Here is a 17,006-nt window from a genome sequence, read left to right as displayed (position 1 = left end):
AGTCAATTTAAGTGTGTTTAGAATACTTTGATTTAGATAAATTGGTTATTCAAGACATGTACGGACTTCATGAGGGCGGCCGGCTGCGCAGGCGTTGTTGGTGCCGGGGGGGGCAACCGCCCGAGCGCTGCAGCGCACAGAGCTCAGGGTAAGGCACTGTGCATTGATACGGCAGCTTATAAAGTGATCTGGGCAACACGCTCCGAGTATTGTCTTGTAATTGCTTTCCACTTTATTTGAAATCAGCTTTGGCTTTTTCAGCTAATAATTTGCAGCTGCTGCACACAGGCTCTGATACCGCAGCTGCTAGCGTGGCTTTTTCACCACAAGCACTGCCAGTGCTGGCGCTGGGGGGACGCTGCCGCCGCTGCCGCCGCCGGCTCTGGGGCAGCCGAAGCCCCTCCTGGAGGTTGCTGGGCCGGGAGCTGGTGTCACCCCCGGCCCAGAGGCTGCGGCTGCCTCGGCCGCCGGCCCTGGGACTTCCCTGGCCCGTTGGGCCGCAGCGCTGCCAGCCTGCGCCCGAGGTGGCCAGCGCTGACTCCCACGTAGGGTTTTAACTGCAGGCGTTCCGGGAGTTTTATCAATAACTGTGTTTATCATTGGACGTAGCATTTGAAAGAATGTGAGAGAAAACTTCAAATAAGCATCTCTCGGGTGTTTTGAAACTAAATTTCTGGTCACAGTTGCTGTATTACTGCAGGAGCAGCAATTCCGCCTCTGTTTAAGACTTCAACGGCGACACGCTCAAGTGCATTGTAAGGTTGCAGGAGAAGGAAGCAATGATGTGATAAATAGGATGGTTTTTACCTTCACAACTCCAATCTCTAGTAGTAATAGAGAAGCAAAGTCTGAAAATCTTTAATTTGATCAAATTAAACTTGATCAGCAGCTGAGTTATGGAAGCCTTCTAGGACATTCAACTGCAGAGAGCGTTCTACCACAGCAGAGCTGTTAAGAAAGCCTGAATTCCTTTTTCCTATAAACGTCTCCCCTGCAGGTCGCTACCCAAGCAGAATAACTATCATTTGCATTATGAAGTAGATAAACTAGAAACTACTTCAAATGGCTGTTGAATTTATTTGCTTGATAAATACAATCCTAACAAAATAAAAGTTAACCAATATTAAGAGATTTGTCTGAAGAACATTAGAAAAATCCATGACAATTCAATAGGAATTAGTGTGAATTAAACAAACAAACAAAAAGTTTAAATATTGCCAGCAAATATAAAATGTATGTAACGAAGGCAAGGGAGAATGCTTTAGTTTACATTTGTCATCTGACCACATTTTCTGTGTTTATAAACTTTTTTTTTTTCCAAATTTTAAAAAAATACTATGCTGTTTTCTATAACATATCAAAGCATTATTTGTACAAAATCAAATCATGGCCAATGATTCACAACAGTGCAATAGATAAAGAATACAACCACTTCCAACAGGTGCTGGAAATAAATATCCGGGTTAAAAAATAAGATAGGCTGTCTGCGCTCTGCGGCGTTTGCTGTCCAGGTATGAATTGGTGGATGAGTCACACGAATGAAACGTTAAATGGCCCCTGGCTTTCGAGGGGCAGAAGCGGGAAAGCAGCCAAACCAAAAGCGAGGCCCGGGTGGGGGTGGGTGGTTTGTTCACCCCAGCAAAGCCCGGAGGTGCTGCTGAGCCCCCAGCGCCTCCCCCAGCGTCCTCCTCCGGGCTCACTGGGAAAGCGCAGCGGCTGGCGTGCCAGCGGAGGGAGAGGGGCTATCGCTGGCCGGGGTGACAGAGCCCAGCCCCGGCGCCGCCCGAAGCAGCCGTCAGGGGCTCTCCCCCAGGGGCTGACACTTTTAAAATGGATGAAGAACAAGCTCTTGGCTCTCGGGCAGCAGTGTGAACGCAGCCTGTCTTAAACAGCTGTGATGACGGTGGTTTATAAATGAGTAAATGGGTTCCCTACATCGCTAAAAGACACAAACAGCTCTCGATGAACGCTTCCGTCATACAGGGACATAAATAACATCTCTCAAGTTTTTACATTTATTCAGCACATCTCCGAACAAAAACGAAGCTTAAGGGCGTGGTAGGTAAACGCGATACCCCGCAGTCTCCCAACTTTTCAGCCAACCCAGAATAAATTTAAAGCTCCCTTGTATATAATCTGCATCAGAAAGGTATCAAAGGCACAAGCGAGAAGTGACTAGGTTAATAAGCAGAAATAATGGTGAATGAGGATGAATAGATTCACAAGGCAAATAATTAGTACGGGTGGGTGGGGTTCTGTTTATTTACTGAAAATGAGATCTTCCAATTCTGCTCCAATGAAGGTAAATAATGATTTTGGTTTAAAATAAGACTTATTACTGAATTATTTTAAATCACCTGAAGGAAACCAGTCTTGAAATAATCTGAACCTAACTGGAAAACTCTTCTGGCCTCTCCAAACTCACCTGAGTCTGATGAGTAGAAGCCACAAGTACTGGAGACAAAAGTCTCCAGGGCTTAAAAGTAAAGGTTCTTTACAGAATGTACACAGCCAGCAATAATTTGTGCAGTTTGACTCAAATTACAGTAATTTGCACAGTTCAGTTGATTTTTATGCATATTCAAGGAGCCGGATCAAATTGGAGTTTCTTTCCTGTCCTTACTTGGCGATGGCTTGACTTGCTGCTCCTTGCTTGCTTTTGGCTGCTCTTTGGCTGCTTTTGTCTCCAGGACACTGTCTCTTTGCTGCTGAGAAACCCCCCCGCGTTTCTCTGGCTCCTCTTCTTCCTGCACCTGCTGCTCCGATTTAGCGCGCTGCAGCAGGCGGAGCTGCACTCGCAGCTCTATGATGGCCTCTCGCTCCTCGTGAATCGCTTGGTTCAGGTGATTGTTCTTTATCTTTCAAGTAAGGAAAACCAAGGTCAGGGCTCCTTCTGACAGAGCACTGCTGCCACTGTTCAGCATCGCTGCTAACCCCGACGCGCACGCAACAGCGATTTAAAACGCGGGTTTCACGCCGAGGCGAAGCGGATACAAACCCCCCCCCCACCGCGTGCACATGTGCAAACGTCTCCGCACAGACTACATCAAGTAAGCGCTAAGGAGAAGGGTGCCAGTTAATACTGACTCAAACCTTACCTCCAGTTCCTCATTCTGCCTCTGCAAATCTTCCAGGATGACCTGCAGTTCCTCCTCATCTTCGCTCTCGCTTTCGCTCTCGGAAGAATACTCTTCGGTTTCACTTCGGCCATGCTGCTGGCGACTGAAAGAGCAAGGACAAACTCGGATTTAAACCCTTCCTCAAGTTTGCCAGAACTGCGGCAGCGTAAGAGAGTTAACTTATGTCCACTGAATAATCTGCAACGGTTTTAAAAAGAAAAATAAAAAAAAAAAAAATCAGAATTTCCTTTCAAAGCTTAATTTAATAATCCAGTGATTTCCTAAGGGGACTTTTTTAGTGCACAGGGTCTGGTTTCCTTTAGATCGTAATTCCATCGTTATACTAACAGAAAATATCCCGAAAGGTCCAAAGTTGCTGAGATATCAATAAAAAGAGGCTTTCAAAGGTGCTGTTCACAGGGTAAGTGTTTAAGTGTAGTTTAGAGTACCGTTTCAGAAGAGCACGTATGTACTTTTAATCAAGAAGCGCTCCCCTGGCAGGAGGTCTGATGGAGGCCGTCTGCCTTTTACCTTTGTATTTCAGCTATTTCTGCTCGAAGGCGATCTATTTCTTCCTTCTCCGAGGCAATCTGTCTCCGCAGAAACTGCTCCATGGCCAGCAGTTCCTCTTGTTCTGTTAAAATCTCGTTCTCCTGCAATGATCAATTAGTTCACTTAAAGCCTTGACTTTATGTTCTACCGGAACATACACTAAGCGGGCCCTGGGACGCGATGAGGTGACGCTGTTCTCTGCAATGCTTTCAGCAGAAGTGGTTAGCACGCCTCCTTTGAACTCTGATTCATCGAGACCTCAAAGCAAGTGTCGGTTCAAGACCCACACTGGCTGTTCTGAATCCTCAAGACGATCGCTGTACTGAATAGTTGTGGAGATGACGCACCGAATTCTGGCGCGTTCGGCTGCCTGTTCCCTTAAATCACAGCGGAAAGCTCGGATAACCAATAAAATAACTAGAAAACCTGAATTCTAAAATATATCTTTGAAGATGAGTATAAGGAGGAAAGTACAGTGAAGATCAAAGCTACTGAGGGAAGCAAAGGAAGGCAAAAAAGCCAAACCAGTTGCCTTACTACTTTGATCGGCAGGAAAGCAGTTAACGATATTCAATCGGGTTAGATTTGGAAGTGCTTTCTAAGTACATTAACAACAAAGGCTACTTTTTTTGTTGTTGCACAGTGTCTCCTTTCTGCTGTTAACAAGAGTCTGCTCAGCTTTGGGTTCACTCCTGCAGCCAGCATTCCTTCCCTACTTTATTTACCATTAAAACAAAGCCTTGTATTTTCATCGACAGGGAGACCCCTTTAAGCTTTCAATTTCTCACTGCATTAGAAGGAACAAGAGAGTCTTTAATATTTCTGAAAGATATGGAACAAGAAACTACCAGCAGACAAACAGGTAAGAGCCTGCCATCTACCTGTGCAAGCAGAATATTTATAACTTCTTCGTTCTCATTCATTTCTTCTTTGGAGACATCCTCCTTTGAAAGGCTAGCAATTTCTTGTGCAATCTTTGTTTCACACTCCTGCCAGAGAAAGAGAACAACTTTTAAAAGGACAGCTTCCCCACTCACCCTGTTCACTGTAAATAATATTTTTTTGAATGCATTATTTTCCAAATTTAGAATCTCCATCTTGGTTGTCCTGACACTTTTCAGCAAGGTCTGTCCCTGCTCTGGGACATACGACAGTTTAAAAAAAAAACAAAACACTTCTGAAGTTTGTTAACCTTGAGTCTTCCAGTAATTCCTCTTGGTACTCCAGGACACACGGTTTTAAGCATGTAATGAATACATGCTCCATCAAACACTAAGTTTTTAATCATACTTTTTTTTTTGGTAAACAGCTGTGAAGGAGCGTGACGATCTCGCTGTCCCTGGGGAGAGCCAGCTAACCAGAAAATGCAAGTGCTCCCCAGCCATGTAAAGTTAGTTATGATGACAAATCTGCAGTAAAAAGATTGAAATGTGGTTTGATCTAACTGGGTACCTTTGCAGTGTCACAAATCAGGGAATGCTCAGGTGTTTTTGTTCCAAATTGTAGGAAAAGTAGGAATAAAGATATCTGCTCCACCCAGAGAACACCGTCCTGGGTACAAGCGTAACAGACTGCACTGATACTTCAAAAAAGTAGTGGTCAAATGATCCTTTTCCTACTGAACCCACAGAAGCACTTGAAGCACTGTTACATGCATACACCCCGTCCCCTGTCCATCTGGCTCGCTCTCTCGCTACGTATCTTGGAAACAGGGAAGAGCAAAACTCCAGCATTTCCAGTTGACACATCTCTATGAACTCATTAATTGCCTAGTTTTTCCCTAAAAATGCATTTGGATTCTCATACTTCCAGAGCTCTGTAACTGGAGTTAAAATAATACCAGAAATTATGCCAAGTTGATTCTAGAAAGTATCTTTTATATTTCTCTTTAGGGTTTGCAAGCTGAAACTCACAGACGAGAATGAAAACTTGAATGCACACACAGGAACTTGTAATAAAATTCCTCAGTGGCCCCCACCCTTTCTAAATCTAAATTATAAACCCAGAGAATACTGACCCTACACCTGTCACACTCTCTGAGCGTTTGAAGAACCCCCAGTCCGTGGCTGTAGACCCACCTCACTTTTATGGTATTTTCAACTATAAGATTAAACAATAAGGTTGAATGATGCTCAGGGGTAAATAGTGAAAAAACGATAGTCGTGAAACTTTAGGAAGAATTGCCATAGTTAAAAATACCCCACATGAATTTAATCCCCGATTTAGATGGTTTTGGCCAATAAATAGAAAAGTTAGTTACCCACCTGTCTCTTAGCTTCTCTTAGTTTCCTCTTAAGAGCTGTTAAAATTCTTTGCACCTCCCAGAGTCTCTCTTCTTTGGATAAGTCTTTTATCCCTGCCTGCAAGTCTCTGTGTAAACAGTTCAGTAGGAACTCCTAGAAATATGGCCAAAGAAATGAGTGTCTTTAATATATCATAGCAAGGCAGACTGAAAAGAAAAAAATCTGTTTGGCTTCACGGCAACAGGCTTGGAGTTCTGGTTTTCGAAGCTTGACATGTCGACCAACAACAAGTGTTCACATACATTCAGCACGCAATCTCGCACTAGTTAAAGCGCGTGGATTCTTTAACGCTGCTCTTCAGCGTGTCCTCCCAACCTTCCTCCCACCGTGAAAGTACTGAACTGCTTAGCAAAGCAGTCCACAAAGACATGGCTGCAGTCATCAGAAGACCACAGAAACTTTCCAGACACGCAATGGGCAAGAATATCACCCGTCTCTTTCCAGTGGTCTCCAGTGACAGCACAGGTGTGATATAATTGAAGAGTATGTTACAAGCTTAAGAGAATTTACTACTGAATGTATAAAAGCCAGGGCAAAGATAAAGAGAAGAACACTGAAGTAACTGCCAACCTGTCGCCTGATTTCTTCTTTGATGCTTTCTTGTGTTTCTGGAAGCGCTGGCATTGTTGCCATATTTGACCAGCGAAGAGGTTTTGTCACCTGCTTTAGGGTCACATTCCCAAAGAACTCTTGAACATGTGTAAAAAACACATACAGGACACGGTTGCTGATCTGCAAAGAAAGGACAGCCAAAATATTGCTTAAGATGATTTATTCACCTAATCTTACCTGTGAAGCACAGTATCTTTCTCCAGACATAGAACAGCCTTTAGTATGCCGGTCTGTGAGTCACAGTTGTGTTAGTTTGTCCTAAGAGATTAAAATCCGGATTAAAACCAATCCTTTAAATGACCTAGTGCTGGCCTCAAGGAATCACTTCACCGTCTCTCTTACCTGTGCATCTGAGGCATTGTCATGCTAAATTGAGAATTTTCACACGCCTTAACTTACCACAATTATTTCTATCAATCACTGGTAAATACAGAAATAAATCTAGTATTAGCTCTTTCTTTTTACTCATGTAAAGGTAGTGATAGCAATAGGTAGGAGGGAACACCAACCATACTGCGCTATGGCTGGTTGCTGGCTACCTTCTCTCTCCCCCAACCTAGAAGTATTTCCTACTACTTCTCTCTCAGATGACTTAATATAGTAGAAACAGTAGTTTGAAAGGAGCGGCTACTGTATTCTTTGTTTTAATGTGACACAGAAGCAAGTATTTATTTTGATACTGTATCTTCCATTAAAATTCAAAAACGTATCCTGAAAGAAAGATTGGAGTTCTGTCACTACCTGCCTTTAAATTGCTAAAATCTACTTAACAACAAAACAAGATTGGGCCTGCCTTGTTTTACATTAATTGTTACCTCTTTGGTTAGCTAGAAAGTGTCTGGCACAGCAAAATAGCCAGAATAACGCCCAGCCCTTTTGCTCCTGGGCCTCTACCTAGACTCTTAATTATAAAGCCAAGCTTTTCTAAAGTGTGGGTTTTCTTCTAGAAGACCCACACCCCATAATGCCATGTTTCCATTATGCACAGGACTAATTCTGAGCTGTATTTAAATTAAATACTTCCAAGACGTTTATTGAGGAATGAGTCAATTCAGAAACCACAAAATCTTATTGGAAAACTAAAAGTCAGTCATTTTCCCCAGCAATTTGACCGCAGACACCAAAGCCATTATACCCAAGTCATTACTGCACCAGGAAGATCTATTTGCAGGACAGGGTTTGTTGGCTTGATATTAAAATTAAGCAACAATATAGTCTTCGCTAAATTATCACTGAGTCACAAGCCCACAGAAATTGTGTATCTGCATGAATTTTTTGACAAATTCAGCATTAAATTACTTCTATTCACAATGGAATTAAAACCCTGACAGCAGTCTTTGTAATACGCTCATAATAACCCAAATATCAGACCCATCGTATGCAAGCTCACACTCAGAAAGTCTTGCTCCTCCTTTCCCAGCATTTTAGGTTCCCAAGGTATACAGAGGAGTTGTACTTTAGCTTAACTCTATCAGACAACAGCTGATTCCCGCCTGCAAGAGAATTCCTACAAAGAAGTCTTTCTCGGGCTGAAGTTCTGCTCTGACGCTTGCTGTGTGGCGCACGTACCTGGACAGTAGGGCTAAGCACTATGGAAATATTCTGGATGTTCATTTTTGTTTCCAGTTCCTTTGCAATAACATGGTCCATATGCACAATCAGCCAAGAAATTAGGAGATGGTTACACTCTGGCAACTCTTTCAGCAACCTCTGGCACTCCTGGACTTTCTCAGCTTCTGTGCTCTTCCCACAAGCATCTTCAAAGCGGGGCATTAGCTCTTTGGTAAGCAAATTTTCAGGCAGTTCTCGTAGGTACTGTTTCAGCAAGCTGGCTACTGTATTGGGCTCGTATTCTTCCAAGTTGGGAGATTCTTCTCGATCATAGGCTGCTTTTAGCTCATCAACTTTTGATTTTATTCCTTAAAATATTTAGATCAAGAATTAAGAGAAATCTTCAACTGTAAACATATAATAGTTATAATTAAACTTTTTTTTTTTTGAGATGCATTTGTTTCACCTCTCCTTACAATTTAAACTAATTGAGGGATACCTTTGAAAAGTTATCCGCATGTAACAAAGCTAAAATCATGACTCAAAATTATGTGATCACTGATCACTGCTTCTAAAAGCACTGACTACTACTACGAAGCAAAACCACAGCACTGCTGAAGCTCTGAATGAGAACTGGCGCCAGCATTCCCTCGCATCCAGGAACATAAAACAGGGCGAGGAAGGGTGGGGGAACATAAGATCAATTGTGTATTTGCATTCAGCATCTTTCAGGCTGTTCAATTATACAGCCCTAAGCCAAGCAGCAAATATGTTATCAACTCCAATATTGTGCAACAAGTTCTACCTATAACAGCTTTCTTCTGTCAAAACAAAACCCACACTTTATTTAGTTTCCAGATTTCCAGCTGGCCCTCCTCAGCAGAGGAATCTCACACAGGATTCTTGATTTGAGGCACTGCATGAATAAAAGTGTGTTCACGTAGTTATTCAACCCAGCCAAGATTTTCGGTAAGGTGTTTTTACAACTCGGCGACATTCCAATCTTCCCAAACTCAGGGAAATTTCATTCTTAAAGCTCAAACACCCACTTGAGTTACACCGACTTAATGCGCTGCCATGGCTTGGCTCGTACGCAATAAGCAAAACTGGGTGCACTCAGCCCATGGTAAATGCCAGGTAAAATATGCTCGGTTTCATGTCCAAGTAAGTTAGTCATCACAACGGCTGCTAGGTTGTTGAGCCACTGCAATTGTCTCTCTGAGCTCTCAATTTGAACAATCTCACACACACAAGAGGGTGCTGTTGCACTGGAGAACACCTAGAAAGTACAAACATCAAAAATGATTTACGGAAAACACACCTTCGTCCGTGAAAATTCCCAACAAATGGTATCTTGAAAAAACACGCAACCAGAACGTTCCAACAGGCAAGATGAAGAAACTGCTTAAGCTGCTGCGGTATTTATGCATGCCTACTGAATACCATGCAGATCGACAGCATGAAGACAGCTTAATGAAGCCTTTAAAATCGTTTGATTACTGTTTCTTACAGTGCTAGGCAACTTGTTTCAAATGCTTTTCCTCAAATTCCTTTTCTCACTTGCTCTTGCTCCCTTAAACATTCCCACAGCAGTACTTCCACGGGTTATATCGCAGATGCAGTTCCCAAATAAAGGGACTGTTTTGTTTAACGTGACTAAAACTGATGTTTCATTTATGTAAGCTGGTGTTATGCAACTACCATGGTTAATTAGCCTGCTGTTGCTAAGCTTAAATAGTGAAACTTGTATTTTCTGCTTATTAGTGTATTTGCTCAAAGAAAAGAAGTCTTGAAGAAAAAAAAAATCATACAATGGAAGTAACTGGAAAAAGCAACTTAGTGGGAAGGAATAAAATGGTTATATCTCATCTTTGCTTTTGCAATCAACTAGCATTGCATTTCTAATGCAGAAGTAAAGAATTACAAGCTGGCCATGCTAACACATTTTATTCATCATTACCGTCCTATCACAGAAGGCCCAAACAAGTGTATTTTTACTGCCATGAAGCAGTACCACCGTATTAGCAACTTTTCTGGTACCTCACACCTACGGGTTCGCTTAACTTTAGCTACTTGATTATCTTTTGGGTAATTAAAATTAATGCAGCTATAAACAGAGTCTCTAGGTGTTGAAAATAGTAAAATAATAAGAAAATTGCAAGTAAAGACCTTAGGAAACTGCATGTCAGTGTGCGCAGAGTACCTGAAACTCTGTAGATGCCTTCACATTTCATGCCATACTTCTCTACGTAATCTATACATTCACGGAAAACTGCTGGCAGGCGGATGCCATCATACATCATGGTCCTGTCTACCGCATCAGACAAAGGAATGCCAAACACGGGTCTATGACTCGGAACATCCACTTGAGGTATCTCTGTCTCCTGAATTGGCTTTTTCTTTTTCTTCTTCTCTTTCCACTGTTTTACAACATCTGCTGCAGTTAAGTCTTTTGACTTCTTCTCTTTATGTTTGTCATCTTTATGTTTGTCTTCCTTGTGTTTTTCATCTTTGGGTTTCTCTTTTATTTTAAAATCCTTTTCCTTTTTTTTGGAAAAGCTGGGTTTCTTGAAGACATGTATTCCCTTGGACCGCTTCAACTTTGAAGGACTTTCAGCTTCATCACCGGAACTGTCCTCTTGAAATGCAGCATAACCTTCCGCTATTGGGCAAAGGAGGAAAAGGCAAGAGGACAGCTGTAAGTCTGTTCAGTTTCTAGATAGCATATTACAACAGGGAGAGAACAAGAAGTAGCATGTAAGGAGAGAGAAGCAGCAACACGAATTAAAACATAGCGCCTGCCTGACTCTTCAGAAGGTTTTCTTTACTTGTTACACAATTAAGTGGACAAGGATTAAATCAAGCTTGCATAATCATATCAAAGATAAGCCACACAGCTCCTGAACGATCTAAACAATTAATACTTTATATACTTACTCATAATGGCAATGTCCATCTTATGGGCTAGTTTCCCATCTAATAGTCAAGGAAATGCAAAATAAAAACAACTGTCTGGCAACTTCTCTATGTTCCTGTAATCAACAGTATAAGAATCGCTGTTAAGGATCATCTACTACATACACATCAGTCAAACTTCTATTAAGAACAAACTAAACTTCAGCCACCTAACTCCCCAATCCCTTTCCAGGATATTATGAATTTTAAGGTAAGTATGAAGTTAATAAAGTTTCAGCCTCCCCCAAAAAGTAAAAAACAAACAAACAAACAAAAAGCCCAAGCACACTTACTTTTCCCCTAGACGAATAAAACAATTCCAGTAACGCTCGCACAATACCTGTCAGCGAAGTTGCGTATTTGCCCTAAAAAGCATATGGGAGAGCTTCAAACAAGTCCATGGGCGGAGTACACCGTTTCAGCAGCAAAACACCAAGTGCCGTCTAAAACGCGCACCAGTGCTTTTACTAAGTACACCTCCGCAGCTAGCCCTGCCTATCCTTCAGGCAAGGACAAGGAAATCTTTAAAGGTGGATTACAAAAACCAAAAAAACCAGCAAAAATCCAGCCCGCAACCAAACCCAACAACATACAAACCAACACAACTTCCAAGTCAATTAATTGTGATTTTACATACGCAGTACCCTGTATAAGAAAAGTAAGCCTGAAACCTGCTCAACAAAGCCAACATTTTACGTGCCGTTTGCACCAGCCGGGTCCCCTGAGGCAGCGGGCAGCAAGCTCTTGCTTCAGCGTGAAGCCCCCATTATACAGATCCTTTGAGGCTCCTCCACTACCGACAGGCAGTGCCTCTGCCCCAGCCAGGAAGCACACCGACAGCCAACTGCTCTTCCTGCATGAATAGATTTGGGTGGTGGAAAATAACCCCCTTAAATTATAAGGGAGAGCATCACGGATGAGATTATAGGCTGTCATTTTTACAGGTGAAAGATCTTGTGCAGAAGAACCAGGGGACATTCAGTTTTCTATTCTTCCAATTCTAAACTATATTAAGCTGCAGAGTTTCTCAGCATTATTTCAGCACATCCAAAGGGCTGTCTATATTTTGAAGCCTCCTTGGCTGCTCTGTAGAAGGTAGCTTTTAACAGTCAAATAAATATAAGAAATGTATTAAAGCATGGAACTGCCATGAAATAATTACAATTGTTTGACCAGCTCACCCTTCCCATCCTGGGCTCTTCCCTAGGACTACCAAACGTGCACGTTCACAGAAGACGGTGAAAGACCGTAGCACTGTTCCTGCCCAAGTGCATTTTAATACAAAAATGCAAACGTTAACTGCAGGACAACCGGCAACCAGGTCTCATCCTCCCAGTTTACATCATTCACTCTTTTTGTAAATTAAAACCAGAGATGGGTAAGGAAACCTGCAGTGCATAAAATAAGGATTCCAGTCTCACTCCGATACAGAAAGAACCGCTGATGCACCAGCTACAGGACGAAGGAGGAGCACACACCACCGTTGTGTTTTGTGAGAATGAGATGGGGCTGGCACCGAGTTTCAAGATGGGGCTCACAGGTGTAATTTCCAAACCGAAAGCCAAATCTTCACCAGACAGAGCCCAGCACAACCTGCCCTCAACCCTTCCTGCTGGGCAGCTGTATCAGCTCCCAGCTGGACAACGTGGGGCCCCCCGTCCCCCCCAGGAATGGCACCAGCAGCACGTCCGCTGGGTCAGCACAGGGCACCCAAGCTTGGAGGTCGGTGCCACCAACAGAGCACCTGCCTTGCACGTCTCAACACTCCGCGCTGCAACACAAACCTTGGTGCTTTTCTGGGTCTGTGGTAATGTAACACCGGCAATAGCACATTACTGGAACTGGAATTTCTTGACTTCACGAGAAGACATGAAGGAGCAAGTCAAATACAAAACCAGCCTATTCTAATTTGTTTCAGTAATGTAAGTCAACAAAGTTTAGATGACTAATTACAGATTCACAGAGAATCTCCCGCCCACAGCAAGAGGGGGTTTGTATGTCTCTCAGAGTAGCCCAATTTTCTTTATCATACTCCTGGTAATAAAATTACTGTATCCCTTTCACCAGTGATACAATATATTGAAATATAAACAACCTAAATTTATACAGAGAAAAATTACCAAAAGCACTTGAAAAATCAGGTAATTTTAAATATGGAAAGGAGTATTACCTACTGTTAGTAAACTGGTATTTCTGTCCACTGTTTCCTCAAGACTTCTGGTACTAATAGTCTGCATTTTCCCATCACTCTAATGTATGTCAATGACATTTTCCTGCACCCATATGAGACCAGTACTAATTTAATAAATACTCCAATTCCACGGGCATAACGACTGGACTATCTGTCAGTTCCTTGCTCGGGCTTTCTCAGACCTTCCACAAGCATGCCTTCACTGCAGTTATTTATTTTAAATGATGCTGCAAGTATAGCCCTTATCTTACTGAAAATTATGAAAACCTGTTTTAAAAACAGTAAAAAAGAAATTCCAGTGTTACCCTGGAAAAATCTAACTTACAGGCTTAAAAGCTTTGTCATGCAGTGAGGCCACTGTTTCCATCAGTCTGCATACTTGGGAATACTTCTCCTGCACTCTTACAATGAAGCTATAAATTCATGCTATAATATTTATTGTTAAGACAAAGGGTTGCATTATGTAGAACTGACACTTATCAAACCTACCACAAGATACATTTTGCGCATCAGGTCTCTGATGAGTTTTTAAGTCATTTATACCTTTACATCTGATTTTGGCTCCCTGGGGAAATTTGCATGCATCTGTAATTAATTCACTGAAATAAAAAAAAACACGGATCGCTTTTACATATGGAAGAATTAGTAGGTCAAATATGACTATACGGACCAATGTGCAATAACTAGCATTAGTTATCTAATTTCAATTTGTCAGAGGGATTGCCATCAACTTGTATACCATTTCTAAATAAAATGGTAAGGCACACATGGATGCATTATGAGCTTGGGTAGATGGCTTCCATTTCCTCTCCTCGCCCACAAGATGTATTGTTATTATTAATAGAAACTTCAAACTTACAGACACTACCAACACTTACTATCCAACTTTCAGTTACATCAGTTTGCTTTTAATTCAACTCACTGATGTGAGCACAGCACTCCCAAACAAAGTCTGCATTCAGATTACTGTGCAGTGCTATGCAAGAAGAGCAAATGAAGCTGAAATATGAAATTTGCCTTGCTTTATTTTGATTTAAAATAATTACTGGCATTGAAAGGCAGACTTTTAAACTGTTTGCAAATGATACTTTGCTAAACAAATACACAGTGGTATGTAGATATACATAGTAATTTCTCAGTAGAATAGGATGTAGCAACACAGAAAGATAAACCTTGATATGAAGAGCCTCTAATGTTTATCATGGGTAGAAAATTCTAGTAATTCTGTAGATCTGGAAACTGTATTCAGAGCTTCTCCACACACCGGATCAGTAAAAATAATGTTTTGTTTGCAATAGCAGCTACCTGGTTATTTTGTAGGATGACAACGGCCTCCTTACAATTTCTAACAGATCTCTGCCTATAGACATGTAGCATCCATGTACATCACCCTACTGTAGAATCCATCTCCATTAGCACTCTGCACAGAAACGAAGGAGCATAAGCACAGAGACAACTTATCATGTCATTGCTCTACCTGGAACAGCTGGGAATACTACTAGAGCTTTTGTGTGGTTGCTGGATGTCCACATTCCTGAGCAGAAATTATTTTGGAGAAAAATCCCTTAAGATGACGGAAGAGAGAATAGGCTGCTATCTTCCACCTGGTGGTACCTAGCAGAGAGCTGCAGATCACTAGAACCTCAACTCAGCAACTCAGAGAAAGAAGATAAAGGTTAACACCCAATTTGGACCAAAGATTGTTTGGAGCGGGCCCCCAAGTTAACAGTAGGAATATTTTAGCCCTCATCTACATCCCAAAAGAACATATAGGACCCCCTGCCCAACATATTAGGGATTTGGTCTTCAAAAATATTTCCTGAAAATTTCAGAAGACATCATACCAGTGACACTATTGTCCTTTCACAAGATAGTTTAGTTCAAAATCTAGTTCAAATTCAACCAATTCTCCATTTTCCCAGGAATTATATAAAGAAAATGAAAATTATTCTAAACAAAAAAATCCTAGCTGCATATTGAACCCATCCTGTCCAACGGAACCAATCTCAGAAGCAAAACGAATAAGCAGAGTAAGATCTACTACATACACAGACTCTCTATTTACAGAAATTCTAATGGGTAGACCAGCTTCTTCTTCCTAAGTATTACTTAAAACCTTTTTCTTTTGCAAGGAACTCCATATTTTATGACTTTATCGACGTGTGATTACTGACAGAAAGTTAAGATTTTTTTTAAAAAAATCAATTACTCTGGTCATTGTCTCATATAAAACATTACTGCTTCAAAAAAAAAAAAATCTGGTTTTGCTCGCATGCTGCCACAGCACAAGGCACAAGTTCTTGCACGGACAAAGGTTGTTTTGAGTCAGGAAACAGATCGGAGTTAAAACTATCCCAGTAAAAAGAAAATTAATTTTAACCCCTAAGAAGTCCCCTAATCTAACTCACTCTGCAGCTAACCAACGCTCAGGCTATCACAGAGGAGTGGAGAATAGAAATCAGTGGCTGAAACTTTTTTCCAGTAGTCATTACACATAAAAAACCCCCCAATATTCCATTTAATTTTCTATCACCTCCAAAAAATGTCTAGAACTTTTCCCCCAGGATAATTGCTGTGTATTATTAGGCTGTTGCCATTAACATGAAAAATATCAAATGATTATATTACCCACATAGGAAAAAAGATCCCTTGCTAGCATACAAAAATGTTTTTGTGAAATAGGTAATAATGCTGAAGCTAAGAGTATATTACTCTAGCAAAAAGGATTTACCTGAAAAACTAAAATTAGTAACCTTGGGATATTTATCCTTCCCTCTCCACATACCCTGCTGCTCTTCAAGCATTTCTGAAGTTAACATTTAGAGTATTATTAAAATACCCCAAAATCTTTGTAGGATTAAAGTTACCTACAGTTTCAGGAGTTTGGATGACCTTGTCAATAATTCACTAATATTCTACGTTCAACAAACATTCACTCTGTCATAATTTAATATCAACACTTGTCTTTTTCTCATTGCAATGTTCAATTATATTTGTTTAAACCCCAAATTACATGACCATAGCAGGTTGTGAGTTGTCCAAAATCAAAGCAGCTGGCCAGAAAAGCAAAAAGAAACAATCTGAACACATGCAATAGAATTTAAAAGGTGGAAAAAAATGAAGAATCAGAAGTACGGAAGGAATAACAAAAGGCAAAGCTGGAAGGGGAATTCTTAACATCAACCACATTAAGCAACTGTAAAGAGCCCTTGTCATTTACGTAAGTGAAATGTTTGTTCAGGGTGCATTTACAATAATGACTATTTTTTGATTGTACGAGAGATACTGAGAGCTTTGTATGTAACTTACCCTTATACCTGACTGGCAATTATGTGACATACTTATATTAGGGCTAAAATGCTGAATGCTTTTTATATTACAGCTGCAAGAGAGAATTTGAGTCTTCCTACAATTTGCATTTTTGTGGATTTTTCGTACCTTTAAAGCTTCTTTTAAGTAACAAAAATTGCTTTACATCAGCTATAAAATGTGCTGTAACCACTTGTGGAAGAAAGCTGTTACAGCGCCAATGTGCACAGACCTGCACATATTTGCTGAAGAAGCATTTTTAGTCTTCAGCCTTCAGTTAGACTATCACCATGAGACATGCAGAATTACACCACAGAGAAACCCACGCTGTGTATAATGCTGACCTCTAACAATTCCAAATTTAGAGGTGTCTAATCCAGAGTTGTAACAGAAAGCTGAATTGCAAAGAAGAAA

General features: G+C 41.2%; 1 protein-coding gene across 2 annotated transcripts in view; it reads right to left on the bottom strand.

Annotated features, from left to right (window-relative positions):
• Positions 1-1,063: 1,063 nt before the first annotated feature.
• RALBP1 (ralA binding protein 1) overlaps positions 1,064-17,006 on the bottom strand; it is a 37,327-nt gene continuing 21,384 nt past the window's right edge. For both annotated transcript variants that reach the window (XM_082305387.1, XM_082305388.1), the window contains exons 3-10: positions 10,341-10,799; positions 8,156-8,505; positions 6,545-6,706; positions 5,936-6,067; positions 4,553-4,660; positions 3,651-3,772; positions 3,099-3,222; positions 1,064-2,858 (exon numbers count right to left, since the gene is read on the bottom strand). In XM_082305387.1, coding sequence (XP_082161513.1) covers positions 2,595-2,858; positions 3,099-3,222; positions 3,651-3,772; positions 4,553-4,660; positions 5,936-6,067; positions 6,545-6,706; positions 8,156-8,505; positions 10,341-10,799 — 1,721 coding nt within the window. In that variant the 3' untranslated portion in view covers positions 1,064-2,594. The remainder of the gene's footprint in view (positions 2,859-3,098; positions 3,223-3,650; positions 3,773-4,552; positions 4,661-5,935; positions 6,068-6,544; positions 6,707-8,155; positions 8,506-10,340; positions 10,800-17,006) is intronic.

This window comes from Platalea leucorodia (assembly GCF_965183815.1).
Source record: "Platalea leucorodia genome assembly, chromosome: 1".
Lineage (NCBI taxonomy): Eukaryota > Metazoa > Chordata > Aves > Pelecaniformes > Threskiornithidae > Platalea > Platalea leucorodia.
The sequence above is the reverse complement of the archived record's forward strand: the minus strand, read 5'-3'. Positions and strand labels throughout refer to the sequence as shown.